This window comes from Arachis ipaensis, chromosome B4 (genome assembly GCF_059453495.1).
Source record: "Arachis ipaensis isolate K30076 ecotype BB chromosome B4, ASM5945349v1, whole genome shotgun sequence".
Taxonomy (NCBI): domain Eukaryota; kingdom Viridiplantae; phylum Streptophyta; class Magnoliopsida; order Fabales; family Fabaceae; genus Arachis; species Arachis ipaensis.
The window spans coordinates 2,166,543-2,178,309 of NC_142439.1; the positions used below are offsets into that span (position 1 = coordinate 2,166,543).

At 31.2% G+C, this 11,767-nt stretch overlaps 2 protein-coding genes across 2 annotated transcripts; one reads left to right on the forward strand and one right to left on the reverse strand.

Annotated features, from left to right (window-relative positions):
- Positions 1-328: 328 nt before the first annotated feature.
- On the reverse strand, positions 329-2,612 carry LOC148566449 (Pentatricopeptide repeat (PPR-like) superfamily protein). The gene has a single exon (XM_088485279.1). It carries the CDS (start codon positions 2,531-2,533, stop codon positions 329-331), a length of 2,205 nt encoding a protein of 734 aa, XP_088341405.1. The 5' UTR covers positions 2,534-2,612.
- Positions 2,613-8,304: 5,692 nt separating this feature from the next.
- On the forward strand, positions 8,305-10,367 carry LOC107637493 (rho GDP-dissociation inhibitor 1). Its single transcript, XM_016340902.3, has 5 exons — positions 8,305-8,635; positions 8,718-8,784; positions 9,246-9,467; positions 9,544-9,668; positions 10,086-10,367. Exons 1-5 carry the CDS (start codon positions 8,444-8,446, stop codon positions 10,161-10,163), a joined length of 684 nt encoding a protein of 227 aa, XP_016196388.1. The 5' UTR covers positions 8,305-8,443; the 3' UTR covers positions 10,164-10,367.
- The last annotated feature ends 1,400 nt before the right edge of the window (positions 10,368-11,767 follow it).

The window sequence follows — 11,767 nt, forward strand, 5'->3', positions numbered from 1 at the left end:
CCAAAAAACAATGAAAATTACCTTTGTTTTTCTACATGCAAGGGAGACAAAGGGATCCAGGATGTAGCATCTGGCAGTGTCCCAACTTCGACCACAAATATCCTTGGAGAGAATCTTAGGTGTCATGTTGAATAATTGAATTTGAGAACACACTATTTCCTGTGTTCTGTGTATGTTAGTATGAATGTATGATAATCTACTCTTAGCAATATACATGGACATCAATCTCACTGTCTCAATAATGAGTGTAATTGCTGCTTATGGTCTGCAAGTTATGCGCACAAAATTGCTACCTCTGATAATTCCATCATACACGGACAACATTCAACTAATTTCTCTTAATAAGACATTTCTCTATTGCTTCATCACAAAGCTCAAGGGTAATTTCCCAGTTCCCTTCTCCATAGTTTACATCAACAAAAATGTCATATATCTCTTTATCTGCAACCAAACCTTGGATTCTCATCTCCTCAAATAGCTGCCTAGCCTCTGCGAATTTTTTCCTCTTACAAAAACCTTTGATAAGAGCACTATATGAAGCAGCGGTAAGAGTGAAGCCCTTTTCCACCATTTCTTTATGCAAATACCACGCCTCTTTCATATTTCTAGCCACACTGTGCCCTTTAATCAAAATGTTATATGTGTTACTGTCAGGCTTCACTCCTTGAGCAAGCATCCCCTTATAAATCTCAGTAGTCGCACGCATGTTATTTCTAATGCAATACTGCTTCATAAGAGAATTGAATGTCGTTGCATTTGGCATTATGCCCTTCTCTAACATCCATTTGATTAGTCTTTCACCATCTTCCACCATCCCTAACATGCAAAACCCATTCATTAATACATTGAATGTAACAACTGTAGGCTGAAGCCCCTTATCAAGCATAATTCTCAGCAACTCGTGAGCCTTCGCCATTTCCCCCATCTTGCAATACGCATCCATGACTGTAGTGTATGTAATAGTGTCAGGATAAAACCCTGCCAGATCCATTTCTTCCATAAGTTTTATTGCTTGTTCTATATTTCCTATCTTACAAAGACCATTGACCATTACATTGTACGTGCAAAGATTTAGCTGAAGGCCCTTTCCAGCCATCTCATGAAGAAGATCATTCGCTATATCTACCTCTCCACGTTTACATAGGCCATCAACTAATGCAGTATAAGTTATGATATTTGGAGTCAGACCCTTTTGAACCATCTGGTTGTGAATAGAAAAGGCCTCTTTCATTTCCCCTGCCTTGCAATGCCCATCAATTAGAGCAGTATAAGTAACTTCATCTGGTTCTAACCCTTTACCAATCATTTCACTAAACAGTTGGTGTGCTTCCACCATCTGTCCAGTTTGGCACAGGCCGTGAAGCACCGAAGTATACGTCACAAAATCAGGATTGATTTTCTTATGCCTCATTTCATCAAAGAGCTTGTATGCAGCAGAAACATTCCCAGACTTGCAAAAACTGCTTATCAAAGTTGTATAGACAACATTATCAGGAAAAGCACCCTGCTTTGACATCTGCCTCAACACTTTCATCGCTTCGACTACCTCACCAGCCTTACAAAGAAGGACAAGTATGTTATTGAAGGTATACTCATTTGGTGTTAATCCCTTCCGACGCAATTCTTCGACGAGCTTCAAGACCTTCTCTACTTCTCCAACCTGACAATAACCACTGATCATAGTGCTATAACTTACAACATCAGGAACATTCCCCCTAAACTCCATCTGTATAAGCAAAGTATGAGCTTCTCTTATTTTCCCCAGGTTACAAAGACAATGAAGAATAATATTATAAGACATAGTCTTCCAACAAACACCTACTTCGGCATACTCCCTGAACACCCGAACCGCTGTCCACATCCCCTTGAAACTTCCCCCTAGCCTCGTGAGAAACAAGTTACAGGAATCTACAGACAAAACAACACCATAACTCAGCAGCTTATAAAACAACTTCCCAGCTTCTAGAAGCATCCCAGACTCGACAATCACCTGAAAAAACACATCAAACACATGGGGATCAGCACCCCAATCCTTATAAGTGTAAATCAACCTCTCAGTAAAAACATCAAACACTTGGTGTGCATTCAAACGCGGCCTGCCCCAGAACTCAGAAACGAGCCTCTGCGCCATCCTGAGATCCCTGGCAGCCACAGAAATCTGAAGCACAATGCAGAGTGCTTCCAAGGAAGGGTCCCTTCTAAGGCGAGCCCAGTTGAAGAAATCCAAGACAAGGTTGTAGTCGTTCTTGATGTCCATGAGGACCCATATGAAGTGATCGGGTTTGAACTTTGACTCATAGGGTTTGAGAATGCGGCGGAGTGGCTCGGAGCGGCGTTGCTTGATGGTGGTGGAGATGCGGTGGACGAAGTGGGTGTCAGTGACGGTGGGTTTCTTAAGGGAGTAATCAGGGAAAGGCCTGGGATTGGATGGGCCGAAAAAAGAAAAGGTTCTGAGAGAAGCGAAAGTGGGAAGTGGGAGATGGTGAAAGCGTTGAAGATAGGAGGAGATAGCTGCAGCTGTTGCTCTCTTCATGTGAAAGACAAAAATCCGGCAATGGATGCCATGCTCCTTCTAGTATGGACAAGGTTACCAGAACCGGACCTGTAATTCTGTTAATAAACCGGTTTAGATAAATAAATAAATAAATAAATTATTTATTTATTTATTTTTATCAAGAGACTCGAATTCGCAACCTCTTAATTGAGTATGGGGAGACTATGTCATTTGAGCTATTACTTCTTGGCAAAATTATTTAATTATTAACATACAAAAAATGTCAAGCTTTTATATTCCTAATATATCTATTTGAAAAAGTATAAGAAATTAACTTTTAGTTAGTAAACACAGTAGCTTTAGTATTTAGATTTATAATTTACGAATTAGAACTAAAAATTTATGATTTAAAATTTAAGATAAACAAAATAATTTAAAAAAAACTAGATAATATTGGTTAAAAAGAAGTTTGTTACCTAGCAATATTTTTTTACTTTACAATTAAATTTTCCATTCAACATAATTGCCACATAATATCAACAAATTTCAAGATTTTATATTCTTAATATATCTATTTTACACAATACAATTTTACATTCAACATAATTACTAATTAATAGCTATATTTAAAATCTTATAATATCCTTTAACTTAAAAAATTTATAATCCTTCTCTCTCTAACTAGTATTCTCTTTCTCTTATCACCAAGGTTTTGAAAATTAGACCGGTCATCAAACTGCTATAATTATTAGTTCATTGATTTATTAATCTAACTGGTTCAATCATAATTTGCCAGAATAATCGTTTTATAATAACTAATAAATAAAATATATATAAACACACAATTTATGGACAATTTAAAATTTTTAACAAGGTTGTTATCACAAAAATTAACAAAAATGAGGATAAACACAAGGCGAATGTATAATTGGCAATATTCATCAACCATGGCAAATATAAGTTCTCAAAAGCCTATGCTGAATTAACCAGCATTTAACAATCTAAACAAATATAAATAGATAAACCAAGATTAACAAGAGTCATCACCATCCATCCATTTGCAAGCGACCCCATTCTGCTATTAGCCCCAAGGGAGAAGCATGATGTAATAAGCTCAATAGAAATTGAGAAAGAGCAAATCTTTATAATTAAAATAGCAAACCTTTCTAATAACTAAAGACAACATCTGAGCAGACCATAGTTCCCCATGTCCCACAACAAAATCTGAGCAGACTATATAACAACTTTTAAAAATAAATCTCAAGAAGACCAGTCTTTGCCCATAAAAAAACCAAAAACGAAAACACATTTTGTTGTTTCACCATTATATCATCTCATAGAGGCTGTGCAATTGATACAGTTGGAAAATAAACTGAAGTGTTTTTTTTTTCCTGTTATAATTAGTTGTCAGACTGAACCAGTGGTCAAATCGGTGAGAGTATTGGTTCACTAATTTATTGGTTTAATCGATGAATTACCGGTTGAATCGGTAAAATTGATCTCACTTAAATAATTATATAAAATTTTAATTTTTTTAAATAAATCTTTTTATTTTATATTTATACCAAAGTAATTATTATTTTTAAATTTTAATAATTAATTGATTATTCTATACCTATTATATTGTTATATATTATGTACAATTATTAAAAAAATAACACTAATAAATATTATATAATTACAAAAAAATTATGTTATAATTAAAAAAAAATATTTGTTACTTTTTGGTAAGTGTTTAATAAAATTTATATTTATAACAATAATTATTTATAATTAAAAAATATAATTAATTTAAAATAATATAAAATAATTTAACTATATTTTTTACTACATATTATCAAGTAGGTGCACCCATGCTTGGCTCTTGGGCCAGGTTGTGTAATGGTAGTTTTGAGTTTATATTGGGCCTTCTTTCAGCATTCATCACTTAAAGGGTGATATAAGCATTCAGTGGTAGGTTATTTAGCCTTTTGGGTCGTTAATGTCCAAATCGTGAAGGAACGAACACATTATTATAATTAGAAAACAATTTTTTTTTTCGCAAATTAGGGCCTAATATTTTTAACTTCCTCATCAGATGCTATTTTGTATTTTTCATTTTTATTCTAAGTTAGAATTCATCCATTTATTGCTTTTTTACATTGAAGTTAACTAGATCATTATATGCAATTATTCAACGTTTGATACAACCAAATCATATCCCTTGAATTGTTTTTCAGTTAAGTTTTTTTTTTTTTTTAAAAAAAAGAACTTCAACACAACAAGTAGAGCGAAAGAAACAACCAAATACTAGCGTAAACCATAAAGTAAAAGCTACCCAACTCAAAAAAACACCAATATTTATCTTCTTGTCATCTCTGACATTGCCATCAACAACAAAAAGGATCTAACCACTCTTTATAGTTCATGAAGGACATATGGATAATCTCGTCAACCCCTTTTCTTTTATTCTGAAAAATCATTCTATTCCTTTCGTACCAGATGTTCCAGACAATCGCACAAAAATACATCAACCACCTCTTGCGCTCCTCCTTGCTAGCTCTCAGTCCAACTTATAAAATGTTCCTTCAACGTCTCCAGGCATGACCATTATCTTCCAACAAATGATAACCAAGTACACTAAACCGACTTTATTGAGAACCTTGGCTTTTCATATGCTAAGTTTTTCCTTCACTTTGTCAACAATTGGCTTCCAACAGCTCAATATGATCTCTACCAACCAGTAGCGGGATATGCGCCCGTTTCAAACCGCCTCCCCAAACATCCTATGTAAAACATCAACGACAAGGACAAACAAAAATGGAGACAGCGGATCACCTTGTCGTAGGCCCCTTTCCATCTTAAACGGCTTAGAGGGCGAACCGTTTATCAATACTGACATAGAGCAGGTACTAACATACTCCATAACCCATCCCCTCCATCTTCTTCCAAATCCCATCTTCTGTAATACAAGACTCACGAAACTTCACTTGACTCTATCATATGCTTTCTGGAAGTCTAACTTTATTATCACAGCTTCCTTCTTTCTCAGTTTAATCCATTGAACAGTTTCGCAAGCAATAAGAGCCTCGTCATGAATCTTTCTCCCCTTAACAAAAGCACTCTGTGTCTCGCCTACTAGTCGTGGCATTATTGCTTGCATTCTCCTAACCAGCATTTTAGAAATGACTTTGTACACACACCCGACCATACTAATCGGCTTGAGGTCCTTGATTTCCTTTGCTCCAGTAAACTTAGGTGCCAGTGCAACCCAAGTGAGATTAGCATCCGCCGGTAATCTAGAGGACCGGAAAAAGTCCAACACCGCTCCCGTGAATTCAGAACCAATTTCATTAAGGGTGTGCATGGCCCGGCCCGACCTGAAGACCCGGTCTGGCCCCAAACACTTTAGAGACTAATTTGGTGTGATTTCACCGGGTCTAGAGTCAGGTACGGGTCTCAAAAATATACCCGGTCATTATTTCGGGTCGGTTCCGGGCCATGGCTCGTGCCACCTGAACTCGGCCCGGTGGCCCGGTCATCATACACAATTAATATTTTGTGTTATTAGTGATGGATGATAGCTATTCTTATGTGGAATTTAAGTATTGTAAACCTTAATATTTTGTGTTATTAGTTATTATAAGACTATAAGTTAATGTTTTGTGTTCAAAATGCATAAGATTTTAGACTAATGCACAATATTGTGTTATTTATATTGATTTAAATATTTGATGTTATTAGACAATATTAGTATTGATTATGGTTATGCTTTAATTTTAGAGAATAGTTGGTTCTTGTTATATTTTTCTAAGTGAATTTTAACATGTCAAATAATGGTTGGAGTCTTAGAAATTTGAATATTTTCACATGCTAGCTTATAAGAAGGTATTAAGGTAATGTAATGTTAACGTCCTGATTTTCACCCGATTTTTACCCAGTATAATCATGGCCCGAAAGTGTATAGGCTTTATCGGGTCTAGTGCCGGATTCAGATCTAATAAATAGGCCCGGTATATATTTCGGGTCGGATTTGAGTCACATCAAACCCGGTTTTTATCCGATCCATGCACACCCTTAAATTTCATCCCAACACTTCTTTATGAAATTCTTGTTGTAACCGTTACTACGGGAGCCTTATATGATTCACAATCTCACACTACTTCTCTAACTTCCTCAAAAGTCGATTGCATCTCCAAAGCCAAAGCATCATCCTCATTGATCATCTCCACCAGATCGTCTATGAACCCCACTAACAACGACTCCTCCTAATTATATAATTTTTCAGTTAAGTTATATAATTTTTATTTATTATTTTCATAGTTTTAAAAATAAGACAAAATTAGTCAGTTTGATCCGATTAACTAAAAATTAATTATCAGATCGGTTAGATTTAAGGCAAAAAAATATTTGGAGTGAACCAGTTAAAAATCAATTACAAATTCAATTAACTTATTGAACTGAAATAATTTTTTAAGAGTTTAATAATTTAAAATAATAAATTACAAAAAAAATAATTTTTTTAAAAATTATATATTTAATATTTAAATATATTATTTTATTATATTTTCTTTAATTTCAATTAAATTTCAATTAAATCTTTAAACCATTAAATATCTAGTGATTCAATGATAAATATTTAATTCAATGATCAATTCAGATTTTAGAACCTTAATTATTTTCATTGTCATTTAAAGGAGTTTGGGAGAGAGAGGTATCAATTGGGAGCCACCTTTTTAATGCAAATCAATCTCAGTTAAGTAGATTTAATAATCTACTAAGGACTTGTTTGGGTGAGCTTCTAAGAAAAGATCTTTTTTCGAGTTATCTTTTTTTAAAAGATCTTATAGAAAAGTAAAAGTAATTTTATGTTTGGATATCTCATGTAAAAATGTCTTTTTATCAATCAATTATGTTTGGATATAACAATATAAAAGTACTTTTTTGTTTATTTATTACATAAAAAATATCTTTTTTTTTAAAGAAAAAAGATCTTTTAAAAAAGATGTAAATTACAGTTTTTCAAAAAAGATCTTTTTTTTATTTTACTAGTACTTTTACTTTTACTACTAGAAATTTGCCAAACATGTTAAAAAATAAAAAAAGATCTTTTTTTATTGAAAAAATATCTTTTTTTATTGAAAAAAGATTATTTTTTTAACAAAATAATGGCGGCCAAACATGCACTAAGAGAGATTGCCAAGAATGATGACATTGGCTACTTACTTCGATTTCATCAAAACGCATTTTAGAGATCTATTTAGATACATATTCAAAAATTTGGATCTAACTTTGTACTGTTTTGTAAATAAGTAAATATATTAAATTGATCGTGATATAAAAAAGTTAGCATATAAAAAATCAATTATCAATATAACATATATATATATATATATATATATATATATATATATATATATTTGGTGACTTCTTCTACTGTAGATATAAAATATATATTAATAATAAATTTAACACATATATTTATATACAAATATATAAAAATTAATTTAGTAACTAATTTTTTGGTGAAGATAGTATTTTTTAAAAAATAATTAGTTTAGATAATTCGTAGTTCATCTTAGTGTTAGACTGATGTAACAAAAATAAGATCGTCCTTTCTTTTTATCAATTTATTTTATTTTGATTTTGGATATTGAAAATATATTACTTCTAAACTATTATGTAAATAACAAATCCTCTCCATATGCCAATGAGTTATAGCTCAAATGACATAGTCTTTCTATACTCAATTAAGAGGTTGCGGGTTCAAATCTCCCATCTTTAATAAAAAAAAAAAAAAATCCTCTCCATTTATATATAAGTGTCTCAGTCTTGAACGAGTCACACGAAACAGCAAAGCAAAATCTCTCCTCAAAAAAAAAAAAAAAAAAAGACAAAAATTCTCTCTAAGTTTGACACCCAAAAATATTCAAAGTTTTACCACTAACTACTTTCTCTGACTCAACCAAAATGGCTGCTGCTGTTAGAACTGTCTCCACCACCACCAAGGATAATAATTTGAAAGAGCACAAGAACAAGAATAACGTTGTTGATCAATGTGAAGAACATGATGCTGATGATGACAACAAGTGTTGTGAAACTGAAAAGGAATTGGATCTTGGTCCTCTGGTTAGCCTCAAGGAACACCTTGAGAAAGATAAAGTAATAAGCTTCTTTCTTTATTCTTCTTCACTTTTTTTTTCAATAAGTTTCTTTTATTATAATTTTTTTTTCTTTTTAAAAGGATGATGAGAGTTTGAGAAAATGGAAAGAACAACTACTTGGAAATGTTGATGTATCTGCCGTTGGAGGTAACTTCCAACAAAATCAGTTCTAGCTTTTTCGAACTAAAATCAGCTACCAAAATTAGTTATTAGTATAAAATATACACTGAAAATAAATTAAACTACACGTGTATTTATATACAAATACTTAGTGGCTGATTTTGGTGTACAAATAGCGTTTTTGTTTTGACATTATATATACTATGAAATTTGAGAAAAAACTCTAAATAGCCACTCACAATTACCTAAAAAAATACACAATCCGGCTTCCTGAACTTTACTTTTATGGGACTGATTAGCTCTGTGCCAAAAAAAGTTAATGTTGTTTTTTTGGCACAAGAGTTAATCAATCCCAAAAAAGGAGCTGAATCGGGTATTTTTTTTGTCAAGGGTTTCGTAGTTCTTTCGAGGTAATTTTCAGAGGGCGAATGGAGTATTCACTCATGAAATTTTGTGTCGATTTTCAAACGTTGTGGGTTGAAATCCAGAAAGTAAAGATCCAGAAGTGAAGATTGTGAGACTGAGCATTACATCCCCAGACAGAGATGAAGACATAATATTGCCAATTCCATTCACAACTGAACCTAAAAAGACACTCTTTGTGCTTAAGGAAGGAAGCAAATTCCGAATGAAATTCACATTCACTGTCTCAAACAACATTGTCTCTGGTCTCAAATACACTAATGTTGTCTGGAAAGCTGGTGTTAGAGGTTAGAATGGACCCCTTTGATTAATTAATTTGATTATCATATAATTAAGTTTGTTACATGGGATTTTTGTTAACAGTGGACAGCAGAAATAGAATGTGTGGAACATTTAGTCCACAGCTTGAGCCATATGCATATGAATTGGAAGAAGAAACTACCCCTACTGGCATTTTTGCCAGGGGAACTTATGCATCAAGAACAAAGGTAAAACCAAAAAATAATAAAATTAAGAGAAAAAAATAAATATGTCCTAGACTTTATAATTCGAAAACACATAATTTTTTGACTAATTGAAAATACAAAAATATTTTTTACTTTCTAAGACATGAGACATTTAAGTCCTTCCGTCTAAAATATATAAGGGCAAATAGGTCATCCGATTTAGATGTCTCGCGCTTTAGAAAATAAAAAACGTTTTTGTATTTTCAATTAGTCGATGAATTATTAATTATCTACCATAATTTTTCATTTTTCCTACAATTTTATTGGTTGAACCCTGAACTATGTTTAATTTGTTCAACAAACTTGGGTAAATACTCCATTTGTTTTACAATGTTTGTTAAGTTTGTTACATTACTAATTTAGTGTACCTAAGTAATTTGATTTTCATGCCTTTTTCAGTTTATAGATGACGATCGAAAATGTTACTTGGATGTGAGTTACCACTTTGAAATTCGGAAGACTTGGGGAGGAAAATGAGGGACTGAATTTGAAGCTCAACTTATTTATTGTTGGGACATTATTATTTTTCCTCATGTCTCCAATCTCTTTGACAATGTTGTTTTATCTTCGTGTGACGAATGTTAATTCAAGTTTAGCTTTTTTTTTTTCCCTTCTCTCTGTTTCTGTTTCTATTGTTCTCAAAGTTGTTGGTTTCGTTTAAGTGAAGAAATTGTTCATAAATTAATTGACTCTAGATTGTTAGTTTTCTCTCTAAACTCATATACGAAAATGTTTGGTAACCAAAGAAAATTAGGCAAAAACAGTCATAACTTACTTATTTAACATTCATTAATTGTTGCGACAATTAATTAATGTTAAATAAAACAAATTCTGGCTTTTTTTTTTTTTCTGTCTAGCATTACCCAATCATATAATAGGCAAATTCGGCATGAAATTACAATGCATCAAGAATTGACCATAATTTCATTGCAATTTAATTATATCAGTAGTAATTCAGTCACAATAAAACTAAGAATCAATTCTTTTCGAAATATAAAAGTATGTCACATCGCAACAGTTATAATATACATCTCAAAAACCATAATATTTGCCATCATAGTAATATACAACTGAAATTCAAAATAATAGCTTTTATGTTCACTAAACTACACTAAAAATACTCAAAAAATTGATTGGTTGACAAATGTATTTATAGAAAAAAAATAATTCTCTAAAGTAAAGAGTTAGTAAAATGATAAAAAATTAATCACTATTAAATTTATAATTTTTATAAAATGTGTGTTCTACTACTTTAATTTAAGAGTGACTAATTTTTTATTTTACTAATTTTTTTATTTTAAAAGATCTTCATTAAAACAAAAATTAGTGAACTAACTAATTATTATTTGGACTTGTCAAACAAAGTGTAAATATTCAAATTGATTCTCAAAGAATTTTAGATTAGACATTTTTGTCTCTAATAAATTTTTATTATCTATAAATGCTTGAGAATTACTCTAGTCGAACAAATTGCTTTTAATCAAAATTTTAATATGTGTATTAGATAAATCAGTTTCTAATAAATTTTATTGTAAGATAATTAAATTCTAAAAAAATAATACCGTAACACAAATTATTTTCTCTTAAAAGAAAAAGACAGTAAAACCAATCTATCCGACAGAATTAATTTTTAAAAATTTGAAGAGAATAAAAATTTATCAGAGATCAAAGTGTCTAATTTAAAATAATTTAAGGGTCGATTTAAATATTTATTGACAAACAAGACTCATATGTATAGTAGTATACAAATGTACCTAATGAGAAATGGTAACTAAAAATTTATATTGTTGATAAAATAATTTTTAAAGATACAAATAAAAAATGAATTCCTAAAAAATAAAAAATTTGACAAAAAAATAGATATAAAATGTAAATTTTTTAAAAGAGATTTTAAAGCTCAAATTTTAGGTTAATTTATTTGAAGTATTATTAAAAAATAAAATTTTTAAAATTTGATATTTTTGTGCTAATAAATTATTTATTTTTAATATGACTGAGTTTTTTTTTTTAAATGTTTAGAGTTCAAATTTCAATCTGATATTTTGTTTGAACTTTTTAAATAGTTATTTTTTAAATATTTT